We start from the raw sequence: 25,947 nt of genomic DNA, 5'->3' as shown, positions 1-25,947 counted from the left end.
GGACTGGCCAGACGTTTCTCTCTGCTTGTAGTTTCAGGATCTCTCTGTGTGGGCTGGTCTGGGCTTCCTCACAGAATTGGCTTCAGGGTGACTCAAGGACTACCAGCCTGTGTAGCTTTGCGTGTTCCAACAGACCAGCTATAAGCTGTGTTGCCTTTGATCTAGCTTTGGAAGTCACAGAGCAGTCCTTTTGTCGTATCAACCAGTCACCTCTTGATCTGGGGAATGTCAGACTTTATGGATCTTTTACAACCACCACATCTCCCCTCAGGAAGCCCATCTGGTGTGAGAGAGGCAAGACCAGCCTAGATACTGCCACCAGGAGAATACCAAAAGGTAAGCTGCCCCACATAGAAGGCCATGGGAGCTCACAGAGGGGAGTAAGGGAAGGCATTTTGGAGGCGACCTTTGAGCTGGTTCTTAAGATGGATTTTGACATTTTGAATGGCATTAGCAAGGTCCAGAAGTAATAAATGGTTGAACAGCGAGTGATTGACTGCAATCAAAAGTGGCTGAAGGAGGAGTGAGCAGAGGCCAGAAATGTGAGCCAGATCAAGGAATGGCCAACCTAAGCAGCTTCGAGAGAGGTGGGGACTTGGGCAGAAAAGTAATGAAGGTTCCTCTCCCCTCCAAATACAATTACCATGGGAGAGATGGTGAACTTTCCTTCTTGGCAATATCTACTACCCCTCCTGCGTGGTATTACAGGAGTTTATAGCAGTCTCCAACTGGAAATAGTATCAGGTAACTATAAGCATGTATTTCTGATTTGGCTTTATTGCTTGAACTATCACCTAAAATGTGACAGGCTGAAAGGCATATAACACGTGTTGAAGCCTGAATGGAGTACACAGTCTCTTAGTGCTACCTGTCGTGTAGATCAGTATGGTCCAGAACTTTCTGTGAGGATGGCTGGGATGCTACCTAACCACAGGCAGCCATTAAGCATATGAAATCTAGGGCTGGAAATGTATTTTAATTTAAGCACACGGGCCTAGTGTGTTGGTTAGCCAGGCCTACATGAAGGGTTTGGCAAGTGCAAGAGTGGAGTCCTAGGGCCGGCACAGACCCCAATGTGTGCTGTGGAAATTCAGAGTAACAGGGCTAGCCACAAAGTAATGCCATCCTGATTCAGGTTTACTGGGTCAATCCGATGGAATAATATATACCCCAGAGAGACCCCTGGTGAAAAATACTACCCAAGCCCCTAGGGTAGGGGACAGTGACAAGAGCCGGCTGGGAAAAATATCTGGGTTGGTAAGGGGAATCACAGCTCTCTGGGGAGCAATGGGAGGTTAATTTTCAGCCACGGGACTCCCTTTTTTCAAATAGAAACTTCTACAGCATCCTACTACATACAGATGGCAGTAACTTGGAGCTCTTTGAGTTCAGAGCAGGGGTGGACACTCCGTGGCTGTGCCTCCTCAGTGCTAGAAATGATAAAAGGAAATCCATCATCCTTTCCAATCTTACTCCAACGTGCAGTGTATCTTGAGGTCAATAATGAGACTTCATGGTTATCGTTTCTGAAACAAATTTATTCTCAGAATAATGCACAAAAGTAGAGGTTGAGGCTACCTTTGGGAGGCTTCCTCCCCCTCCTCTCTGAATGCCAGGGAGAACACAGTTGAGGGAAACATGCAATCACAAACAATGATCAACTCTAAAGACAAAAACGTTTGGTCCAAAAGAACTCAACATAATTAATCCAATTACTGTGAACAGCTTCACTGAGTAGGATTAAGATATTGCAGATGTAGTGTTTCCACAGGGTGGCTCTTCAGTGCACCAGGGGGGCCTGCTTGAGGGAGATGAGGACAGAGCGCATGCGGGAGACGTCTTTGGCCTGCTTGCTGGACTTGGGGTTAAAGTCACACAGCCGGGCCACCCGTTCCCACTCAGTGCCTGGGGACGACTCGTCTATGTCGTTTACAAAGGCTTCTTCTGCTGCCCTGGAAGCAACAATGAAATATGTTGGTTTAATGTAGAACCCCTTGTGAGCTACCTGGTGGCTGCCTCTTCATGCCTGACTGAATGGCATCTGCTTTTCCAAAGAGTAACAGCCCCTGCCTGGCTCAGGTCAGATTCAGGAGCAGACACGTGGCCAGTTCTCCCAGGCACAGGGGCCCGGACTGCTGTGTAAAATGTTGGAATACAGGTGTTTGGTGCAGGGCTCACTCTCTCTCTGTCTCTGTTGACACAGAGCATTAAAAAAGCAAGTCCTTGGCCAGCTATGCACTGCCTTCATTAACAGGAGCAAAGCAGCAGGCTGGTCAAGAATGTGAACAGTGGTTTTATGTTGGGCTCTACGGAGTTTCAAGTAAATTCAGAGACTTCTAAAAAGCCCACCGGTCATTGCACGATAGCCTCTGGATTTATCCCTAAGACCGGAGAGAAACAGGGCAGATCAAAAGGAATTCAAGACAAAGCTCCCATGCGAGCAGGCACTAGAGACTTAAAGCCATTCTGGAAGGGGGTTTGTTAGGACATTGTCCAGTGCAGCTCAAAGTTGGCCATTTTCCCTCCAGCCGGGTGCCTTGGGCCACTCAGGGCACTCTCTGGAAGGGGTGGGCATCTGATGGCTGAACAGCCAATCAATGTCAGTTGCTTTTTGCTAGGATGCTGCTCCAACGATCTTTCACGTCAAGGTCAGCCCACCCCCCAGTTGGGAACTGGTGGGAGCTACAGCCTGAAAGGACAGCAGAAGGAGGAGGGAAGACACACTATATTCATCTACTCCGACAAGCATCACGGGCAAAGCAAAAGCAATGGAGATGACTGGTCTGTGGGGACGGGGGTGGCACTCTCACAGGGATGGCCGTGGCAGACACTGCTGAAGCCCAGAGCCACTACAACACTGCGACTTCATGGCACACACAGTTAGGGGCAGTGAGAAAGGTTTACTTAACTGTTCTAGGCTGTAGCAAGGATGGTTTATGTTTGTGCTTAAAGGTGAAGAGAAGAAAAGAAAACAAGGAGAGAAACTTTAGGTCAGATATAGAAAATGAGAATGAGCTCAATGCAGATGGTCAGTAAGCTAGACATGCCCTTGCCACTCTAGCTACACTTGGGAACGTGCAGCTGGCTTTGCTGGGCCACCCTGCTGCCCAGCAAACCCAGACTCGACCTTTTCAGTCTCCATTTCTACTCCAGAGAGAATGTGCAAAAAATCAATCCAACACCACCTGTAAGTCCAGCATTTCACAAATCTCATTGCAAATGCATCTGGGGACCCAGGGAACCCCGCTCTGTATTCTAAAGAGATGAACGTGTAAAGGTCACAGGCCCTAAGAGGCTCTACAGCCATGAGCCTATTGTCCACCCTTCTACCCTCATCTCCCTTATATCAAGCTAGTCCTAATTCTTAAGGAAACAGCAATACTGCTCTGAAAACAAGAATCCTTAAGTACTTTTCCAGAGAAGATGTAGTTTTCTTTGGAGGAAGAAACCACAGTGGCCCACACCAGACAGCTTTGGCTATCTGGACCTTAAAAAGCTTGGGGCCTCTTTGTGCCACACTAGGGGGACAGGGCATCAGAAGGTGGCCACTAAACAATTTCCAACATATAAAACCATAGAGAAACAATTACAGAGCTCTCCCCTTACCCAATGAGACAATCTCCTCTGGACTCTGCTGCCCCAAGGGAGAAGCAACCAACCCCACATGTCGTTCTATAGAATTAAATGTAGGAAATCCTGCCTCCCCCCCCCCCCCCCCCCCGAATAGCTCCCAACCACGGAGCTTCCACCTGTTCCAGGTGGGGACACGTCCCGTCCCCACCTAGGGCAGGTAGGTAGCAAGAAGTTAGAGCCCACCCCCGTCCCACAGCCTTCCCAGACAAGGTCACAAATGACCCACATTTTAAAAGGGAATCTGCTTCCTTCTCTCCAAAACCCTGGATGTGCAAAAGGGCTATCGGAGTTAAAGGGAGTCACGATTCTGCAACACAAATCGATGGGTCATACCCCCAACCTTATAACTCTTAGGCAATCCCCAGAGTGCCAATCTGAAATAATTCAGAAAGCAAAGCAACTTGTGACATAACAGGAACATTAACTCTAAACAAAAAGTAGAATCAAAACAAGAAAAGGAATTAGTTTTGCAACATACACATAACCAATCACGTCAGCGAAGGGTTGTTTGTAGAAAGCTTCATCTGCCACCCTAGACAGCAAGAGGTCCAAAAGGCAGGCAAGCAGGCAGGAAAAAAGAGAGAACATTGAGAAGCAGAAACATCTCAAATCCACAGTAGAGGCATGACTGTGCTCCAGGGCGCTGCTCCCAAGGCTCCGTCCTCACCCAGCAAGGCTTCAAGTGCTGGAGACCAGCAGGCAAGGTTCTCCACTGGACTTCCCCAGGGGCGGGTTCTCCCAAGGGAGCCCTGCCAACTCCTTCCCCACCTTCTCCTGACAACGGCAAGCCTTTCTCAGCACCCGCTTCCAGGTAAGCCCTTTTAGAGACTCCGAATCCATCCGATCCAATCCTCAACCCCGACGACCTAGGAGAACACTAGGACGTGGTCTCACCAACACTTTACAGATCAGGTAACAGGAGGCCTAGAGATGAAGCAACCTGCTCAAGCCCAGGCGGCAGAACTCAGAAGCAGGCCAGCCTGGCTCTCTGCACTGTGCAGTAAGGCTCCTTCCCCGCTGGCAGATGACCGGGAAGCCACCCCGCCTTCCCGTCAGCCTCAGGGAGTCTCGCTAGGCACGAACGCTGCCAGCTGCCTGACACCAAACACGCTAGGCCCCAAAGCCATTATCCAACTACTGCTTCCGAACCACCCTGGCTGAATGGGATCAGTTTTCAGTATTCTGGGAACAGATGAGGAAAAAGTTGCCGGACACAAGTGGTCTGGCGGAAAGGACTGCAGCCCAGGGTCCTGGCTCTGGCACCGTCTTCCTGTGTGTCCCCGAATAAGCTGGTTCGTCTGCTCAGTCCATGCCAGACTGGACTGCCACCACAAGGTGCAGTCCAGAAACCCCAACTTCACTTCCCCTCTCACACCAGGAATGGATCAAAGTGGCAGGGCTCTATGAGACAGAAAGGGAAGGGGGGCACGCTGGGTGGAGGAGTTTACACCCCCACAGACAGGCTGGCTTATTTAGACTTTGTTGCCCCAGGCTGAATCCCTGGGCCCAGCCAGCCCACCCCATCTATTGTGGGTGGGCAGGGAACCTCCCTGCGGAAATCTTACCCTGTCCTTTGCCAGGCTGGTTTTGGGGCACAGGAGCAGAAGGGGCATTTTGAAGGAAAATCATGCCTGTTTATTAACCTAGGGTCACTTATTTATTTAAAGGGAAATTCTAGTAATTTTATTTCAGTTTATTTTTAGACTCACCCACAGCCTGCCTTCTTTCCCATTTTGGTTTATACATGGGAGGTGTTTTGTGGAAATTTGATTGTAACTCTCAGTGAGTCAGCAGGAAAACAGAGTTGTTTGTGGGCAGAATGAGTGGGCGGGAAAGGAAAGGCCAGACAGCTTGTAAGCCCATAATCCTTTTAGTTTACACAAAGGGCTAAACCTAATCAATTTCAGTTTGTGCTTGCTCCTACTGGAAGAAAATAAAGGTTTAGTGACTCCAGGGGAGGCATCACTAAGACAACAAAAGCCTGAATGCCAGGCTTCAGTTCCTTTGCAGTTAGCCCCAAGACTAAAGAGCTTGTTAGTGACAGCAGAGCCCCATCCGGGTCGGGTTACAGACAAGCAGGACAAATGGAAAATCATCATCTAAGTGGCCTGTTTGTTCTTCACCCACCAGACAGAAGGGCCTGAACGCAGCAATCCTCATGGAAGCCTGTGGGAAAGGCTGCTTTCCCACAGGGTGCTCAAGAGGTGACCCACATCAATAGCCCCAACGGGGCATGGGAAAAATGTCTGCCAACTTTTAGAAGTCTTGAAAGAGGGGAAAAGCTAGCACCAGAGACCCCTGTAAAAGGGGAAATGTTTCTGTCAGTTTGGAAGGGAACATGCTCTGCGGCCGGTCTGGAGTACACACTGTCCTGACTGGCTCCGGTGGAGGAGGAATTTGTTTCCACAGGCTGTCACTAATAATTGATGGCTCTTGTGCAGTGGCATCTGCATCCTGAGTTGGGATAAAAGCAGGGAGATGCAATCTGAGGACTGATACCAGTCTACAGATGCAGTGAAGGCAAGATCTGCTGTCATCTGCCCAGCACCGTGCCTGGGCACCTAGAAGGTTTTAGTTTGGGGCACCTAGAAGTCAGGAGGCCTGACGATACAAATATAGGCCCTTGCTACCCACTGCATCTCTTCTTTCAAACTACTCTACCTATCTTTGTGTTCCCCCTTAAAAATCCAGCTGCTGCAAAAGTCATCCAGAGAGAAGGGCTTGAAACGAACACTTCATTTTCTCAAAATACTCTTTACCTATGAACAGAGTTCCTTTACATATATAAATGGGACTTAGTCCCACAGGATGCTGTTTAGAGAATCAAACACGGAGGGGGAGTGGTCAACAATGTCACAATCTCGAGGAGGGGGTGTGTGCCATTGGAAGAAGTTCCCCACGGTGGCTCTAAACGGCTCCCATGCTAGTCCATGAAAACTAACTGGAGTAAAATGTAAAAACCACCCCTTCTATCCTGGAACCCTGGTGACAATGGCTCATGTGCCTCTAGTTTTACACACTCAGAGTCTGCCCTGCGCTTCGTGACCTGGTTTTGAAACAGCTACACATTCTCCATGAGTGGCAAGTTTAAGTCTTTTCCCCTCCCTGGAACTTGGGAAGTTCACCTACGACATCATCCAACCAGACATTGTACGACTCTAAGAAAGGTACCAAAGCCCTAAACCGATGCCTGGAGGGACTAAACCTTAGAGACTGAGCTCCTGAAAACAGGAGTGCTTACTCCAAGGATAACTGATACTGTATACAGACAATCCCTTTCTTTCCAGAAGGGCTACAGTTTAGCAAAACTGGCCTGAAATTTCTGCAATTAGAAGCCTATTCCCACCATAATAATTTTTTAAGTCTGAGAATCTGTATGTCAACTTGTTTACATATCAGGGACCCTGAACAGGGAGGGTCAGCCTGGTTTTACCAAGTACTTCCGGGCAGACGGACTCCTGGGCAACTTGCTAGAATAAATGGGGCCTCACACGGTACTTGCACAAAGAACTCGCTCATCTCCCTTTAGAGATGTGAACTTGTATCTGTGGTAAATCATCTGGAATGAGCACAGAATAAAGCAGCCTGGACCTGTCAGCACTTCAAAATGACCACAAGCTCAGGAGAAGCCCTGGTAGTTAATGCCACCCTGAGCAACTCAATGTGAAGACCAGAGGGCAGTCCCCACCGTATTAGAACTTCACTGGAACCTGAGAAGCATTCCTAGAAAACACCTCCCCACAGGAAGGGGGCCAGGACTAGGCTCCCATTTGGCATTTAAGACGCAGCCAACAGAACCAACTATGGCCAACAAGAGAAAGGTAGCCGAAGCCTACCGCACACAATGGTCCATCTGTTCTGCTGTAGGTGCCCCACGATGGCACAGGCTGGCTGGCAAAGCGGTCTGCTCCCTCTTTTCTGGCAGATTTCCAGCAAGAAGCTGCCAGAGACCAGAGCACTTAAACCAACTTCTGCCTCTGAGGCAGGAACCTAAGAAGGCGCTTTACCCTGAAAATTACAACTATCCCCAGGCTCAGTCTAGCCTAACTTTCCACTGAGGTAGTGAAGCGACCGTGTTGAGAGCTGGGCTCGGGATGCAGCAGGAAGGCAAGCCACTGGCCTACATCAAGGCCAGCAGTGCTGCCTCCACCTCTCTGAGCTACTTCCAAGCAGACTGAGCATGAGACCACAGCTCCTGCTCGGCGGGGAGAGGAGGAGGCGCTTAGTTTCTCCCTCAACTTTAGGGAGTACATCCTGAAGAGCACTTTCAAAAGGTCAATCTTAGGTCAATTTTCTCAGACAGATGTACGCGGAGGATCCTTCGTTCTCAAGTCACCGTGTCAGAACATCCCTGGCTACTGAATTACAAAGCACATTTCCCTGCTAATGGGCCCCTCTGCCTAGCAGCTTTCAGAAAGCAAGGCTGTATTTAGGGGCTGCAACATGACCAAGTCTATAATCCCCAAAGTACTGAGATCCTGGTATATTCATGAACGCAGCCCTTCATTTCAGGGTTACATTTTTGCATGTGGACTTAATCCATGACATAACTTTCCCTTTTGCTGCTTCATACCAATACAAGCAACACATATTAACCAAACTCTTAGCTGAAGAGCTAAATCCACTGCAACTGGGATGGCTAAAGGACAGGCTGGATTAAGCTCATAAGACCCGAGAGACCTGCAACCTTTATGTTTCAAGTACTTTTTCCAAAACCTGCAAATACATTTCACACTAAAAGAGGCAGCACGTGAGAACTACATTGGCCACTGGATATGAATTTGATTCCATCCTGGAAAGCAAGCAGTGCTGGCAGCACCGGGGACTGACCTGTTATTTGCTTTTGTTTTCTGTAGCTGCTCGTCCTGCCTCGCATACCACTCTTCTAGCTCCTTTATTGCTTTTTCTTTCCACTCTGCTTCTTGCTTCCGAGAATTGGCATCTTTGAAGGGAAGGAAAAGAAATAAAATGAGGCAAAACACAAATTGAAGTCTGTTCCATAAATTTTTTAGTCTTATGAAAATTGCTGTGTGCTGGCGGGAGACTAGGCAGGAAGGAAGACAAAATTCTGTTTTCCCTGTTTGTGCATCCAGTCTCTGATCTCAGGGATTCTATTCAAGGGGTTTCATATTTTATCTCAATCCACTGACACTAGTGGATTCACTAATTTTGGGATTTCTTTTGGGGGTGGGGTAGGGGAAGAATACTTTCTTTTTTATTTTTATTTTTTAACGTTTATTTTTGAGACAGAGAGAGAGCATGAACGGGGGAGGGTCAGAGAGAGGGAGACACAGAATCTGAAGCAGGCTCCAGGCTCTGAGCTGTCAGCACAGAGCCCGACGTGGGGCTTGAACTCACGGACCGCGAGATCATGACCTGAGCTGAAGTCGGCCGCTTAACCGACTGAGCCATCCAGGTGCCCCAAGAATACTTTCTTAATAGAAAAAAGCCTTTGGGGGCACCAACCAGGGAAAAAACAACTAAGGACCATTCTTTAATAATGCTGTCAATATCAGTTCAGGGTGGACAATTAATATTACATCATCTAACAACATCTTCTCCCAAACTATATTTAACAGCCTAGGTTTGACAACCAATGGTTTTGTAAAACATAAGTTGGCACTCTCTTTTAACTAAAAATGGTAGAAGCACCTCTATGAAGCAGGGAGCTGTTGTTAAAATTACCAGAGGTAGAGAAGATTCAGGAATATAGGCGGTAGAATATAGATGGTAAATGTTGAGGGGGACCACAAAATAGCTACTCCTGCTTGGACTGCAGAGTGAGTCTGTGGCAGAGCTAAGACACAACTAAAGAAACTAATGGAGGACTGCTGGGGGTTGAGGTGGGGTAGGGGATCACTAACAGTTATCCAAAAGGTTCTAGAAATTAGAAGACGCAAACTTAGCAGGTTTGCCATACTGGATTCTCAAACATTTAGTTTCTCAGAACTAAGTATTCACTAAGACATTTAGCTAAAAAGACCAAGTCAGCAGAGAGCGGGAGACAGAAATGCAGGTCACATGCAGCTGACATCTGAAGTTACTCTGAGAGTTCACTTTTAAACATGTTCTTAAGGAAACACTCTCTGGCAGGTGTTTTTAGTTAAAAAAAAAAATTTTTTTTAAGTTTATCTTTGAGAGAGAAGACAGCAAGTGCGCACACACGAGTGGGGGAAGGGGCAAAAAGAGAAAGAGAGAGAGAGGGAGGGAAGGGGGGGAGGGGGAGAGGGAGAGAGGGGGAGGGGGGGAGGGGGGAGAGAATCCCAAGCAGGCTCTGCACCATCAGCAAAGAGCCCAATGTGGGGCTTGAACTCGTGAACCGTGATCATGACCTGAGCCGAAGTTGGATGCTTAAGCAACTGAGCCACCCAGGTGCCTGTCGCAGGTGTTTTATAATAGACCCCTCATTGAATCTTTATAACAATCCCAAGAAGGTAAACTCTAGACCCATGCTCAGCACTGAGACAAACTATAGCTCAGAAAGTTTGAGTAACTTTTCCTAAAGGTTAAAGTCAGTGGCAGAGCTAAGATTCAAACCCAGATCTGCCTCTAAAGCTTACACGATCTTACTTCATTAAGCTGCCTCCAAAGGGAAGGATGGGAAGGAAAGCAAGCCTAGAAAAAAAAAAAAAATCACAATATGTGACTGGAAGGTGCTCACCAGTGCTCCAGAAAAGAGTCTGGACAGCACAGAGCCAGAGCCCGACCCGTAAGTAGCATCCTCGAGGAGGTTACAAAGCAGCGGTGGTGGCCAGTAACCCCCTGAAGGAAAGAAACTGAGCATTTGGGAGCATTTTTTGGGCCTTTGCAAGCACATTTTATAGTAACAACCTACAGAAAAGGCTGTGTCTGTAAGTACTAGAAATAGCCTACTGGCACCTAGAAACTCTCCAAAAGTTTCAGGTTCTAAAGCAGCTGTTAGCCTGTAGCCTGTTGTGTACGTGAAATGGAGAACGCCACGATGCGACGGGAAATGCTGTGAGCTGGCAGTGCGTGTGGACAAGAAACCTAAGAGTACCAAGGTTAAAATTGAAGGTCACCTTTTCAAGAGTGGTGAAATCACTTCTAAAACATTACTTTTTGACTGCAGAGTATTTGCCTTTGTGTGTAGTCTAATGATTTTTTTCAAGTTATTTCTCTGAAAAATTAAATAAAAATTGTGATCTGCAGATTGTAGTCGCTGCAGAAAACCACCTCTTTAAATCATCTACTTGCTTTTACAGATTTATGAAGGGACACTAGCAATAAGAATTTAGAATTCTTAAATGCTTAGTACAACAGGGCAGAGATCTAAGCTGCAATACAATCTCTGCATCTGGGCAGGAGAAAAGAGAGGGAAGGATGAAGAGTCCCCTTAGAGAGCAGGGCACATGGACGGCTGTCTTCTCTGGCAATCCCTATTACTGCTCATGGAAAGGAAAATTATTTGAGGACACAGCCAACAGCTAAGCTGAAAACGACTGATGTGGATTCTCTATTTTTAGCATCTGTGCTTTCTCACAGTTCTTGCAAGGAAAAAAAAAACAAAACAAAACTGAAAAAACACCTAAGGTTCACAGACCAATTTAATTCATTTGCAAAGCCACATGTTTGACTTCCTTCATAAAAACATCCTAAGGGGCCACCTGGGTGGCTCAGTCGGTTGAGCATCCGACTTCGGCTCAGGTCACGATCTCACAGTTCGTGGGTTCGAGCCGCACGTCGGGCTTTATGCTGACAGCTTGGGGCCTGGAGCCTGCTTCAGATTCTGTGTCTCCCTCTCTCTCTGCTCCTCCCTTGCTCACCCTGTCTCTCTCTCAACAATAAATAAAGATTAAAAAAAATTTTTTTTTTTAAAAAGCATCTTAAGAAAACTACAATTCACTGAACATTCCCAAGGTGCCCAATCTGGTAACTGAAAAAACGCAATTCTTCCAGACACCAAAAGTGTACTCCCTCCATGGAAGACAACTTCACTAAACTTTGGGGAAAGGGAAAAGATAAAGTTGGGTTCTGAAACGTGAAAAACACTAATACCAGCTAAGTCTTGCCTCTCAGCTTACTCAGAAGCAGCAGCCAGGACCAAGGCTGCCGGCACCACGAGGACAATTTTCATCTTATCCGATGCAGGAGCTACTAGCTACACGTGGCTGTTAAAATTTAAAATTCAGTTGCTCAGTCACATGAGTCACATTTCCCGTGCTTAACAGCCACATGTCGCTAGTGGCTACCATTACTGGAGAGCAGAGATAACGTAGTATTTCCATCATCAAAGACATTACTACTGGATAGTGCCATAAAGGTTCAAATAGAAGTGTGTCCTTTGATCTCAAAGTCACATAAATTGGACTGGAGAAATAACAGACTCGGTCCTACTTCCATGTGTCAACTACCCCAACTGAAGAACAGGACTCACGTGTTTACTAATTCAGTGGTTCCCAAGAAAGAATAACGCTGACATTGTGGGCACACAGAAGAACATCGTTATTTCTAGATACACAATAAAATATTTAGGCATAAAATACGTGATGTATCTGAAAGTGGACTAGAAATGTGTGTGTATAAGACATACACACACACACACGCATTACATTTATATAAAGATAACCCAATATGACAAAATGTTAATTACTGAATCTAGGGGGTACACACAAGTTCATTTTACTCTTCTTTCAACTATTCTGTTTAATGAATAACATTAACATTTCATTCTTTTTAATGAAAAGTTGAGAAGACTGCCCCATGGCTTTATGTCCACACTGTGCCATACCTCTGCAACTCTCAAGTACAGATACCAAGCCTCCCAATCCTGACCGAAAGCGACACTCCATACACAGATCTTCACCGAAGGCCAGGCCGGCTGGCACTGATCTTGGGCTGGGCCTGCCTGGTGGGATAGTGTTCACTAAATGCCATGTGACTAAGGGACAGATGGGTCTGGACTATGAGACAGGGCAGACTCGAGCTGAATTGTGACTCCACCACTTCTTAGCTAAGTGACTCAAAAACTTATCCTGGGATTCTCCCATTCCTCACCTACCTACAGGGGTAAAAACGTACCTTACAGAGCTATCAGAACAGGAAAACAAAATTGTACATGTTTCCTACAATTTACATTTTCCTCTTAAAGCATTACCTTAAATTCAGCCTTCAAATGATAAATGGACTCTGGAGTCTCTCACATGGACAGGATACCTACAAGTTTATACAACACCCTTATAAATACCACCCCGGACTACCCTTGGGGTTGGTAACACTGATCTTATTCCACAGAGGAAGTAACAGACACTGGAAGGTTTGAGCAACCAAGTGCCCAGAGCTGGTAAGAGTTAAGCCTGGGCCTTGAACCTAGTCTTCTACTCCAAGCTCAGGACTCTTTCCACAGCACCGCTCTGCTCTTCCTGAGAGGATGCACTCAGTGGTGACTCTCCGAGCTGCCCTAATCCTCACACAATGGCCTGTGATCAAGTGACTCCATGCGGGTGGCCTCGGGGCCTTTATTTAGGTTGAGAAAGAGATCTTCCCAAATACGAGACAAGGACATTATGGCTAATTCTAGTTAAAAAGGGTAAGAGTCAAGGTCAACTATCACACTGAAAACAGACACCCAAAGACATAAAGGGATTCCTTACCAAGGGCTTCCAAGCGTTCCGTTTGCTCTTCTCTCCACTTACGGATACTTTCAGGCTCTGACTGCAAGCGATCCACTTGTGAAATAGCTGCATAACTGTCTGTTGGACCATTACTCTCCTTAACACAAAACACAATTGTGTTCTATCAGTACCAGACGTTCCTTCCTGAAACACACTTCATCCGTGGCAGAACCCCTGGTTATGTACAGCACGGAGGCTGTTGTAACATGTTAAAGGATTACCTTAAAAGCAACAACACAACCTCACGTGCCAATAGGGAGCTTTCAACATTACTGCACATAATCCTTACAATCTACAAGGGAGGTAGTTTTTATCCTGTTAATAAATGGGACGTGAGTGGGAGAGAGGAAAATTGGGGAGGCGGGTAATAATGGACTTCCTAGGAAACAGTGTTAACGGTTTTTGTTTCCCCACTTGACACACAACTTCTGTGGAATCTTCAAAGTAACAAAGGTAAATACACAGCCCAGAAAGGCCTAGAACCTAAGGCTTCTAAATGCCATTATACAATGTAGGAAAAAGATCACTTAATGCCACCTAACCAAAATGTGAGAACTCTGGGTAAAAGAGTCCAAAAGAAAACGTGCAGTCCCTACAGTCACACCAAAGAAAAGAATAAAAAGGCAAGCAAATATGAGTCACAGGTCGGGGGGGGGGGGGGGGGGCGCAGATTCTCTTTTATAGTGGCTAAGGTCTGACAGCTGATACACTGATAAAGACTCAAACAGAATTTAATCTTTAAGAGATTTATCTTTTAGATTTTTCACCTGTTGAACTAGGAAGTAAATTCCAAATTAACCTAACCAGACCATAAAAGATGGAAGGGGAGTTACTTAAAATATTAGTAACTAAAAAACAAACAAACAAAACTTAGTAACACTTTCCATGTGTCAGGCACATAAAAGCTTTATCCCCCAAGCAAAGTTTTTCTTCCCATTTCACAGCTGGAGAACTGAGACACAGAACTGACACATCCACTTCACAGCTAGTTAGGGACAGAGCCAGAATCTGAACGCTGTTGTGTCTCACTCTAAGGATTAAGCTTTAAACCAGGGATTGGAAACTAGAGTCCGTGCCAGCTGCCTGTTTTTGTAATTACATTTTACTGGAACATAGCCGTGCCCATTCACTTATGTTCTGTCTATGGACGCTTTCACAGCACAGCAAGAGTAGTCTGACAGAGACCTTCGTGACAAAGCTTAAAATGTTTACGACCTGGTACTTAACGAAAAAATTAGTCCATCCTTGGTTTAAACCAATTAGACTAACATCCTTCTTTAATTGGTTGAGGGACGGGCAGAAGAAACCCAGGCATAAGCAAAGCATCATGCTATTCCCCCAAGGCTATAGTGACTACTTCCACTTGGTCCAGGAGGAAACACAGAACTCTTGTTGGGTGCTTGGGAGAAGGGAGAAACCTCCACTTGTTCTAGATAAAAGGACATGCACACGTGAAGCCCAATGTGCCCTGTGACCACCATTCGACCACCATGAAAAAAGCTAGAGCACAAAAATGCATGCTTGGCAGCCAGAGTCCGAGAACACTTCAATTACATAAACTGCTAAAACTTCTGTGTTTAAGGTAATCCAAGTTGGGCTAGCAACTGAAAGCTTAGTGAGGAAGAGGTAAAATAATGGTAGTAACCAAAAATTCCAGCCACCCCCACCCCCAATATCGTCTCAAAAGTTCAAATGCTGGCCCCACCACATACCAGCTTTGTTACTTTTAGACTACTCTCTCTCTGTGCCTCAGTTTATTCATCTGTAAGATGGGAAGAACAATAGTACAGGTTCCCCGGGTTGTTGAGAAAATTAGAGATTAAGTAGAAACACTCAACACAGTACATGGCACATAGTGTTTAGTCACTGCTACCATGACCATCACGAAGGTTCATTTCTGGAGAATAAAACTGGTAACACTAGGGCCAGGTCAGTAACATTTTAGAAGAAGGCTCTATCAACGTCACTTCTCTTCAAATCCTTCCATTCTAGCAGGTAACATACTCAATAGTAATACATCTAGGAAAGTCAAAAGAGTGGAGTCCTTTCTAGATCAGTGAATTCAAATCACAGGAAAGGAAGCCTTGACCACTATCATTCAACATAATCAGAGTACTCTGTACCTGGTAGTATTCGCCATTCATCACTCCATCAACAGCATCTGCAAGACATAAAATTCAGTCTATCAATCAGGGCTGGTCAAACGCTAGGCCAAAGCACTCTAGCATATAATACCATACTATATGCTGCAGGTACTGTAAGTTATACTAACACTATCCCTTGTTAGGCACCAGACAGAACAAATGACTTCCTGTTTAATGAAATCAAGATGTACTTATACACAAATTACTTCACCAAAATGTGGATAAATCTGCACCAAGCCCCTAGTTCAAAACCTTTTGATCTTCTGGCCTAGAAAGAGAACACATGGACGCCTGGCAGAAGAATCTCAGAGAGCAACAGTGTCTATGAAAGTTCTGGAGAAGGCAAAGCAAAAGTGGGCCCTAGAATCATCCAGTCAGCGGTGACATGCAGCTTCATATTCAAACCAAGGTGCTTTCTTGGAGGTAAGAACTCTCCATCCTGTGCCTATAGAGACCCAGGGGTCTACACTTGACTTCTTGCTAATTCCTCCAGACTACCTGGAATTAGCCTGGGCTAGTAAGATTTGGGCATACCAAATTAAATCAGTGTTTTCAAGGACACAAGTTACAAAAAACTCAAAGTATGGTGTACAATCCAGTCTTGCACAATCAATTATTCATGAGCTAAATGAGAAGGTCCATCTGAGAAATGTAAAAAATGCCTTTTCAAGTAAGACCTAGAGACTACCAATCCATATGGTACACAATGGTGGTCCAAGGATGCCTAGTGGCTCAGTCGGTTAAGCATCAGACTCTTGACCTCAGCTCAGTCAGGTTCGTGAGGTGGAGCCCCGTGTCGGAGTCTGCGCTGACTGCTCTCTGAATAAATAAGCAAGCAAGCAAGGAGACATTAAAAAAATTAAAAGCAAACAAAACAGTGGTCCACAAGCTAACCATATTTAAAACACAAGTAAGTACTAAGTAAGAAAATTTCCCAAACCGGGATGTCCAGGTTTGGGGATGAAGGCAGGCAGACGGACGATCTGGCAATACTGGGCCTCTATGAAAGGATGGCCTTTACATACAGCGTGCTCTGGTCTATCTGCCGGGATCCCCGTCCCACTTTTTTTTAAAACTCCATTCTGTATCTCACTAATTCAGTTACCTGATCAGCCTGCATCCTAACCCCTGCCCTGACCCAAAAGCAGTCACTAAGAGGCAATCTACAGACTGAATGCCATTCCCGTGGAGTGGCTGCTCTGCCTTCCTTCAAAATCCCTGATCCAGGCAACATAAAAATGTAGCTTCCACCTACACATTCTGCACTCTGTAGCTGCTGGCCGACCTACATCTACTACCTACTATGAAGGACTTCTATCATGTATCCAATTTTTCAAACTACAACGACCATCTTGTTGCCTGGGGCGGGAGACGGAAGATAAGAGATGAACCTAAAAGACACAAGGACCCACACAGTGAAAGAACGCCAAGCAAGCAGTTAGTGTGGGCCACCATCAACAAGGCCCTCAGAAGGCACTCTATGGAAACATCAGGGCTTTCCTCGAGGCCTGGGGCAGGATGCGCTCATCCTTCCCTCGAACAGGCAAAGATTTCATTAAACCACTCCTCTGCTCTTGATTCCTAACTAATTAAACCCAACTCGAACTATTTTCCAAACCAACCCTAACATTTTATCCATTCTTTTGGTTCTCTTGCTTCTCCCAGTTACTCTCCTCTTGGCTTTGAGTATTGAAAACTTTTATAGATTATTTCCCCAGTACATCTCCCTAAGACATTTTTTTAAAAAAAAGGAAAAGAGAGAAAGAAGAAAGAAATATGTAATTTCAACGCTCAGCCCATCGGCTTCTACCCTTTAGCACACACATGGCAACTGCTTTCAGTGAAACCAGACTCCTACAACATATGCTTTCTTGGAATTCGTTCATCTATGTCCTTAACTTCTCATTTTTTTTTAGTATGAAAGAACCTACTATTGTTTCCAAGGTGCCAGGCACCATGTCCAACATTTTATACACGTTAAGTTTTAATCCTTACAATAAACCTAGATGTATCAGCCCTTCACAAATGACCTGAAAATAGGTGTAGGGTTCCCTGAAAGATAAGGTGTTCTTGAAGGGGCAAATAATTAATGACAGTATTTTCTCTCTTGATTTTTTAAGATATGTAAGAAAAAATAATAAATGCATGTTTTATGAGATAATCAGCTTTTCAAAAGTGGTGCAATACCTCAGCAGGCCAGGAAGTCGGAGGAAAGATCATCTGATACATGAATACAAACAGCCAGGATCTAAGCATTTACCTACCTTCATAGATTTTGATCTATGTTTCAACGGCTGGTTATGGTTCTTGCTTATTTCAACATAGTTCTCATATTTTTTAATAAAGCTTGATTTTTTTTCCCTGTTTTCTTTTAGAGGGAGTGTGCAAGTGGGGGAGAGGGGCGGGGGAAGAGAGAAAGAGAGAGAATATCTTTATTTTTTTTTCTTAACGTTTATTCATTTTTGAGAGACAGAGAGAGAGCATGAGCAGGGAAGGGGCTGAGAGAGGGAGACACAGAATCCGAAGCAGGCTCCAGGCTCCAAGCTATCAGCACACAGAGCCTGACACGGGGCTCAAACTCACAGACTGTGAGATCATGACCTGAGCCAAAGTCAGACACTCAACCGACTGAGCCACCCAGGCGCCCCGAGAATATCTTAAGTAGGCCTCACACTCAGCACAGAGACTGACACAGGACTTGATCCCATGACTCTTTGAGATCATGACCTGAGCCTAAATCAAGAGTCAGAAGCTCAAGCCTGCTTAAGATTCTCTCTCAAAATAAATAAATAAACTTAAATATATATATATATATATATATATAGAGAGAGAGAGAGAGAGAGAGAGAGAGAGAGAGAGAGAATTGCTGGTCACAGGATGTACATTTTATTTTTTTAATGTTTGAGAATGAAAGAGACAACATGAGTGGGGGAGGGGCAGAGTGGGGGAGGGGCAGAGAGAGAATCCCAAGCAGGCTCCACACTGTCAGTGCAGAGCCTGATGTGGGGCTTGAACTCACAAAACTGTGAGATCATGACCTGAGCCGAGATAGAGTCAGATGCTCAATGGACTAAGCCACCCAGGTGCCCCAGGATATACATTTTAACTAAACATTGACCACCTGACCCCTTTTAGTCTATTTCTATTACTACCATCAGCACATGACTGCCCCATTTCTCAGACTTTTTTTTTTTTCTTTTAATGTTTGAGAGAGCACTAGCACAAGCAGGCTGGTGGGCAAGGAAGCACAAGTGGGGGAGGTGGGGAGAGAGGGGGGAGGGTGGGGAAGGGGAGGGGGGAGGGGGGAGAGAGAGGAGAGAGGGTGGGGAAGGATAGGGGGAGAGGGGGTGGGGAAGGAGAGGGGGGAGAGAGGGTGGGGAAGGAGAGGGGGAGAGGGGGAGAGGGGGAGAGGGAGGGAGACAGAGGGGGGGGAGAGAGGGGGAGAGGGGCGGGGGGGGGGGGAGAGAGAGAGGGAGAGGGAGGGAGGGAGGGAGGGAGGGAGGGAGAGAGAGAGAGAGAGAATATGAATATCCCAAGCAAACTCTGTGCTAAGTGCAGAGCCCTTCATCTCACAATTGTTGAGATCATGACCTGAGCCAAAATCAAGAGTCAGATAGATGCTTAACCTACTGAGCAACCAGGTGCCCCCATTTCTCAGACTCTTAATGACACTAAAGACTGAGTTTTGGTTTTTTAAATTTTGGCTAATTTGATAGCAGGGAAAAAACTTAAGGTGGCTTTGTTGTGTCAATCTTATTTCTTGTGAGGTAGTCATGTATCTGACGTTTGATTTTCTTCCTTACTGAATTGTGAGAATTTTGCCCATTTTTGTATCTTCTGATCTCTAAATATTCGCTTTGTATTATTTGTCCTCTTATTACAAATATTTTTCCCATTATCATTTTGTATGATTTATAATATTTAACAACTAAAGCTACTTAACTTGTATGCGGACACTATCAATTTTTCCTTTAGGATTTCTGTATCTGCTTTTATGCTGAAGGACTTTTATACTGAGATAGTCGCTTTTCTTCTGATACTAAAATAACAAAAATGCCTCTCTTTAATCCACCTGGAATTTAGTTTTTGTAAGACAGGAAGAGTGAGATGATCTTGACTCCTAGAGCTTATAATAGCTAGTATGGTCAGGCCTAAGCCTAAATTCTGGTTAATTTATTACATTTAACACACCAACTGTCCTTAATATATTTCAACCCAGGGCCATTCCCAACAGGAAGAGACTTTGATCGCTACTCCATATACAAAACTAGGAGCAACTGTCATCCCATACCTCCTCCTAAGTCACATGCTGCCTGTCCTTTAGGTCTGAAGTCTCATTCAAAACCCACTGGCAAGTGATCTGAACTCTTGTTAGTTACTGTACAGACATTCAGCTGGCCCAAGTCCAAGAATTTCCTATTGCTACAAAAACATGCATAGAGGACATTTAGGGCCTTGATTTATTAGGGTAACTAAGCTAAGTAACCTGATGCTCCAGAAGGAAACTTCCTAGGGCATCTCAGGAACTCCAGAGAGAAACAAAGGCCAGAATTAGTTTCCAGAGAAGGAAGATACTTTGTCCCAAACCCACTTCGACTCCCACATTCCCCATCCACTGGGGGTCAGGCACACATCGGTTTGAATTCCAGTGGAGACATGTATTAGCTTGCTACCTTAGGAAAACTGCTCAGCTTCCCCGATGATCAGCTCTTACCTGTAATAGGAAGCCACTACTTAGCCTGCGCTTACTGCATGGATGTGAAACTACAAAGAAGCTGGCATACATTAAGTAGGCAGTACTACTAATTATCATGCATGAGACTTCCCTGAATTCTCTCCTCCACTGCTACCAAGAAAATAACTCTCCTCCTCCAGAAAACTTTAATTCATGTGCCTCCCTCCCTCCTTCTCCAAGGATAGACTTGTCAGAAACAACAAATATTGCCTCACTGCCATAATCTCTCAGTAGCTCCTTACCCGCGGTCTCCCCTCCCTCCTTAGCCGTCACGATCGACGCTTTTCCACAGGTCTAGACTTATGTTGCCACTTTCCTGACTACTTGCTCTTCAGTATGCGAGCCACTTCACTCAGCTGGTCACCCCCACCCCCCCCTCGAAACTAACCTCTCTTCTCCAGACCTCCTAACAACCGAGGGAGTCATCCAAGGCTCAGGCCCTCCGGTTTTTGCCTGTTCCCATCCTTCATGGGAGTTTCCCCCAAGGCTGGGGAAAGTTTAAGTATGTTCCTCTTTCCTGAATCTGTTAGAGCATCCTGCCCATATATTTCTGTACGGTAACACATCCGATACAGGGCTTCCTCCTAAAATCTGTTTCCTCAGCACACCCCAAGGCCCATAAGCCTCGTAATGCCTCTCTCTCCCCGCTACTCCCAAGGAATAAGAGTACAGCCAGGTAACTGTGGTATTACTACCAAGTAATACCAAGTACAGTGTGTTAACGCTTTACAGGTACTAATGTAATCCTATCAACTCTGTAGATCTGTACAAGGCAGCGGTGGTTACGGAAGCTGCCTGAAACCACAAAGTTAAACTTGGGCTCAAGCAGTCTAGGACAGCACAGAATCTTAACCACTAGAGTGCCTCTTTGAAAGGAAAGAAAGCAGAGCCCAACTAGTTCTCTAATTCCCAAAGGAAGTTGCTGACCACTACACTATTACCGATCTCAACTGCACTGTCAGGGGACTGGCTTCAAGTCCATGAACGCTTAGGTCACTAACAAAATCCTTCCTAGAAACTAAGTCAGCAACCATCCCTTCCTTCCCTTTGCTGAAAGCTTAATGCACAGGGGACCTATCCCCTCCCTTTTACCTCTCCAAACTGCCCATCACCAACATTTGTCTTTCTATGCAGGACTCTCAGACCTAATATTTTTGTTCATTCCTTTGAGTATCTATTACATGCTAGACACCCTGCTAGGCATTGGGGACACAACCATGAGCAAGAGTAACACTGTCCTTGAATCAGGACAGTTTTCTAACTATGGGTACTGATTCTCTGAACTCTGTCCTACCCAAGGCAGGCACAACTGCCTACTTCTGTACCTTTCAGAAATGACCATCTCTTATCCCACGAAACCCCTGCTGACACAACTGCAACACAACATGGTACAAAGGGCAGGGGGACTTGGGGCACAGAAATAAACTTGCCCTTTTTTCCTAAGCAACTCATTGCTCTGTAGGACTCAAGTTTTCTTTTATTAAATGAGGGAAGTAAACTAAGGATCTAAAAAGTAAATTTATGATTCTCCGGCAAATGTTAACACCACCCAACCACAAAAACCTATTCACTTAAGGCCAACTTCATCTCCTGCCACAGCCCAGTTCACAGTTCAGTCCCACCTGCTTGCTGTAATTTGCATTTTCAAGTGTATCATATATTCTCATGTAAGTTTTTATTGGGGGACTGATTTGCTTAGGAGGTACCATGGTGCAGCATAAAAACTCAAGAGTCTGTAAACATGCAGTCTCCCCACTCCTACTCACAAAGATGGTTCCGCTTGGCTGGCACAGTAATTTGAGAGTTCTGAGTCCGAATCCTTCCATGAAGAGCACAACTACAGTGCAACAAAATCTCGGTCTCCAATACTCCTTAGCGTCTCATTCCCAGCAGGTTTCTCTCATTTATGTTATCTGCCTGGCCCTTTAAGGCTGTAGTACAAGCACTCCTATCTGCCCTACTGTGCCCTATTCTCCTTTAATTCTTTTTTTTTTTTAAGTAAATGAAAACCCAGGTCTTACTTCTTCCAGCTAATTTCCTACTTCCCCATATGACTAGAAAGGTCTCTTCCACTCATCTCTTCCTTCCACCATAATTCCAAACATCACCCACAGCTAAGGCATTCAAAGGTCGGGCTGGCATCCTAAGGCTCGTTTTTTGGTTTTGTTTTTGCCAGACTCCTGCTGGGAAAAGGCCACACAGTATTCTCTCTTCACCTTTTGGAAGGCTAGTCCAGGCTAATCTTAAATTCTGCTTAGGCAACACTGCTTACCAAAGCTGTTCCTAGAGGAAGTAGAGCTCCAGAAATCCTGGCTGTAATCCGTCCAATAAATGGTAAAACTCTTATCCTTCTTTGGCTGGAGTTTCTTCCTCCAGGGCTAGGCCACCTTCCTCGAGTTCCCTACTCACGCCTCCTTTCGTCCCCATAATCCAACTCTACACCCCTGAAGTCCTTAAATGCTGAACTGTATTGCCACCTCTGTTGGTGTATATCCCCAAAACGACAGCACTATGCTCATTTTTTCTGCCTTCCTTTCCCAGTAACTGGTTCTGTGCTGGGTTCAGACTTGCCTTTAAGTCTAGCCAAACTGCGCCAATGCGGCTACGTTTCAGAGGCCAGGCTCAAAGCACAGCAAGTGCTCAATGAAAAGTTCCTGAGCTGAACCGGCTTCTTCAGGCTCGTCAGCCTGACAAGTACTTTATTTTCTTTGCTTTCTCGCTCTATCCCGTCCAGGAGCACTTAAACACACTCATACGACAGAGTAGGCTCACCGAACCTAGGTTTCTGCAATGACTGGGCCAGGGTCTCGTTTCCTCCTTGCACTCTTCCTTACCCTCCTCCCCGTTCAGCAAAAAAACAAGTTACACAGAGCCCTTAGACCCACCCTGGGCCAAGTTTCTACACAAGTCCTCCCGCCCCAAACGCGCCCGCACTCTCACCCGGACCCCCCGGCGGCTCGCCGTGCGGCTGGGGCCCGGGGGCACCGCCGTCCAGGATGGCGAAGGCCTCGTCGTTCTCGATGCCCGCAATCTCGCTCTCCTGCTGCGCCAAGAAGGCCGCGGCCGGGTCTTCTTCGCCGGCACCGGCCACCCCGTTCCCCAGCGCGGGGCCGCCCGGGGCGCCGGCGGGGGCGCCGAACGGATCTAGTTCAGCCATGGCGGGCAGTTCAACGGCACGGACACCAACGTTGAGAGACAAGCCAACCGCCCCACCGACACCGCGCCCCGCAGCGGCTGCTGTGGCGGCGACCGCGATCCGACGACAAGCGGGAGGGAGAAGGCGGAAGCGGAAACCCTGCCCCTATATCCGGTTGGTCTAGGCCGTGTTGGGGTGGGAGCCGAAGGGATAACAACCAATCAGAGGACAGAAATAGTTCAAGAACCACCCAATCAGCAGGAGGAGGGGAGGGCCTCCGAGGAAAACTCGTGACTCGGGCAGCGCGGGCTGTGAGGGTAGTGAGCCCAGTCAGGCCTGAGGAAGGCGGAAGTGGCTTGACTTGAAGCAGCCTTACCCACCTGGCCTTTGGGGCTGCTCTGACCCTGGACTACCATCTCGGAGGGACTCTAGTGCTGAAGGCGGAGGTGAGGTGAAGTGAGGGCGACAACGATCGGTGGATTACGGAAGAGGCAAGCTGCTTACGCTTTCTGAACCCAGGTTTCCTCGTTTGGAAAATGGGATGGAGAATCTGGCACTGCCTCCCTCCCAGGCTCCTTGGGAAGACTGAATCCTTTCAGAGCTGTTTACTGGCTTTATTAAAAATTTTGTATTTGTTCATTCATTCACCCAGCCTGGATTATTTTCACCTGTGGAGAAGCCTGACTGAAACGTAATTCATTCAGGGCCGCCTGGCTGGCTCAGTCCGTGGAGCATGTGACTCTTGGTCTCAGGGTGGTGAGTTCGAGCCCCACCGTGGGTGTAGAGATTACTTAAATAAATAAACTTAATTCATTCCGATTTTTCTACCCCACAGTATTTTTATAAAAAGGCGAAGATCTCTCCTTTCATAAAGCCTTTTTGCAGCGAGTGTGTCTTACCAGGGCTACACATACATTTCTAGAACTGAAAAACTCCTTAGGGATCACCTAGGAATTTCATAGGGAAACAGGCCCCTGTGTGGGAAGGGATTAATCACCCAGGGAGTGCTCAAGAGGAAACCCAGGTCTTCTGGGCACCTCAGAATTGGTACCACCTCTTGTATGTACATACCTCTGTCAGCTAAGGACAGCAGTTTTCTTTAAAATTCCTTCAGTATAGGGGCGCCTGTGTGGCTCAGTCAGCTAAGCGTGCGACCTCAGCCCTGGTCTTGATCTCTCCGTTTGTGAGCTCGAGCCCCAAGTCGGGCTCTGTGCAGACAGCTCGGAGCCTGGAGGCTGCCTCGGATTCTGTCTCCCTCTCTCTCTGTCCCTCCCCTGCTCACGCTCTGTCTCTCAATAATAAATAAACGTTAAAAAAATTTTTTTAAAAATTCTTTTAGTATTTAACATCAGGGGATTTTGTCTACACCATAAAAATGATAATGGGTGATTACATTTAACCCCCCACCATCCCCCCCAAAAAAGAAAAAAGCAAAACCCAACCAACCAGAGGTCAAAAATGTCTCCTGAGATGGTCAGCAAAGGACAGGAAAGTGGTTTCTTGAAAACTATATGTATCTTTAATGACATGGGGTGCCCGGTGGCTCAGTTGGTTGAGCGTCCGACTTTGGCTCAGGTCATGATCTCACAGTTCTTAAGTTCAAGCCCCGCGTCCGGCTCTGTGCTGACAGCTCAGAGCCTGGAGCCTGCTTCGGATTCTGTGTCTCCCTCTCTCTCTGCCCACCGCCCCCCCCCCCCCCGCCCCACTTGTGCTCTGTCATTCTTTCTCTCAAAAATAAATAAACATTTAAAAAAATTTTTTAATGACAAAAGGAGGTAATTATTTGCTTAAAGCATGTATTTTTAACGTTATTTTTAGTAGGAAATGTAAGCAAGTTTTGAAGAAAAGCATTTAAGAAACTTAAAATCTTAGGCCTGCAATTCATTCAGTTTTCTCCTCCCTCTTTTTGTTTAATGCTCATCCCTAGCATAAACTATCAACAACATAAGGAGTTTCACATTCGTCTTTTCCTTGAAACCATCTCTGCTGCCCCTGGGTGGAGGATAATGGGAAAGGATAGCCATGAGGGGGGCCAAGGAAGACAACTGTTGGATGCTCACAACAGTAGTAGCTGAGGGAGACAGCCTTCACTCTTGAAAGTAGATGGATACGGCTGAAGACAAGTGTATTAGAGTCAAATCAGGGAGGGCTTGAGTGCCCAGGTGAGGATTATTCCTGAATTGCAGGGGCTGAGAGGAGACTTTGAAGGACTTTAAGCAGGCAACAACTTAGAACCCTGTTCTGAAATCTGGCATCTCAGGCAATATAAACATAGAGGGTTCTGAGAGCAGAGACGACAGTTAGGAAAGGTGCTGCACTGAACCTACAGTGGTTCAGGAGGGAGACGAGGGGGACCGAGGATGATATTCCAGGGAACTGAGCAGCAGGCTCTGATGGAAGAAAAATAATGGAGGTAATGTACACATAACTTGGTAACTGATCACATTTAGGAGGCAGGGAGGAGATCCACAGACAATATTTATAGCTTAGAAAACCATGAACAGAAATAGCCACGACAGGAAAAGCCAGTTGAGTGCCATGAGGCAGGAGATGAGACAAATGAAGAGTTCAGTGTGGATTCTTACTGAGCACAGGGCACCAGTAACGTATTCAGGAGGCATTCAACAGGATATTGGAAATCAGTCTAACATTCAGGAGAGGAGGCTT

At 46.2% G+C, this 25,947-nt stretch overlaps 1 protein-coding gene across 2 annotated transcripts; it reads right to left on the bottom strand.

Annotated features, from left to right (window-relative positions):
• Nucleotides 1–1,517: 1,517 nt before the first annotated feature.
• On the bottom strand, nt 1,518–23,439 carry CLTA (clathrin light chain A). 2 transcript variants are annotated; one of them, XM_015535000.2, is made up of 5 exons: nt 23,085–23,438; nt 15,389–15,426; nt 13,245–13,362; nt 8,464–8,575; nt 1,518–1,952 (listed from the first exon to the last, which is right to left on the bottom strand). In XM_015535000.2, exons 1-5 carry the CDS (start codon nt 23,299–23,301, stop codon nt 1,781–1,783), a joined length of 657 nt encoding a protein of 218 aa, XP_015390486.2. In that variant the 5' UTR covers nt 23,302–23,438; the 3' UTR covers nt 1,518–1,780. The 2 variants fall into 2 exon arrangements, with proteins under 2 accessions (XP_015390486.2, XP_042819468.1); XM_042963534.1 differs by lacking the exons at nt 13,245–13,362; nt 15,389–15,426 and having other exon boundaries at nt 23,085–23,439.
• Nucleotides 23,440–25,947: the final 2,508 nt, after the last annotated feature.

The sequence above is a fragment of the Panthera tigris genome, chromosome D4 (genome assembly GCF_018350195.1).
Source record: "Panthera tigris isolate Pti1 chromosome D4, P.tigris_Pti1_mat1.1, whole genome shotgun sequence".
NCBI lineage: Eukaryota > Metazoa > Chordata > Mammalia > Carnivora > Felidae > Panthera > Panthera tigris.
This window is presented reverse-complemented; position numbering and strand designations above follow the sequence as displayed.

Bases quoted from the DNA above. Each gene is read 5' to 3' on its own strand.
- CLTA (XM_015535000.2), bottom strand. From the start codon at position 23,301: ATGGCTGAACTAGATCCGTTCGGCGCCCCCGCCGGCGCCCCGGGCGGC. The intron at 15,427-23,084 runs GTGAGAGTGCGG...TATGTCTTGCAG, and splicing joins CGAGCCGCCGGGGGGTCCGG to ATGCTGTTGATGGAGTGATG. The intron at 13,363-15,388 runs GTACAGAGTACT...TTTTGTGTTAAG, and splicing joins TGAATGGCGAATACTACCAG to GAGAGTAATGGTCCAACAGA.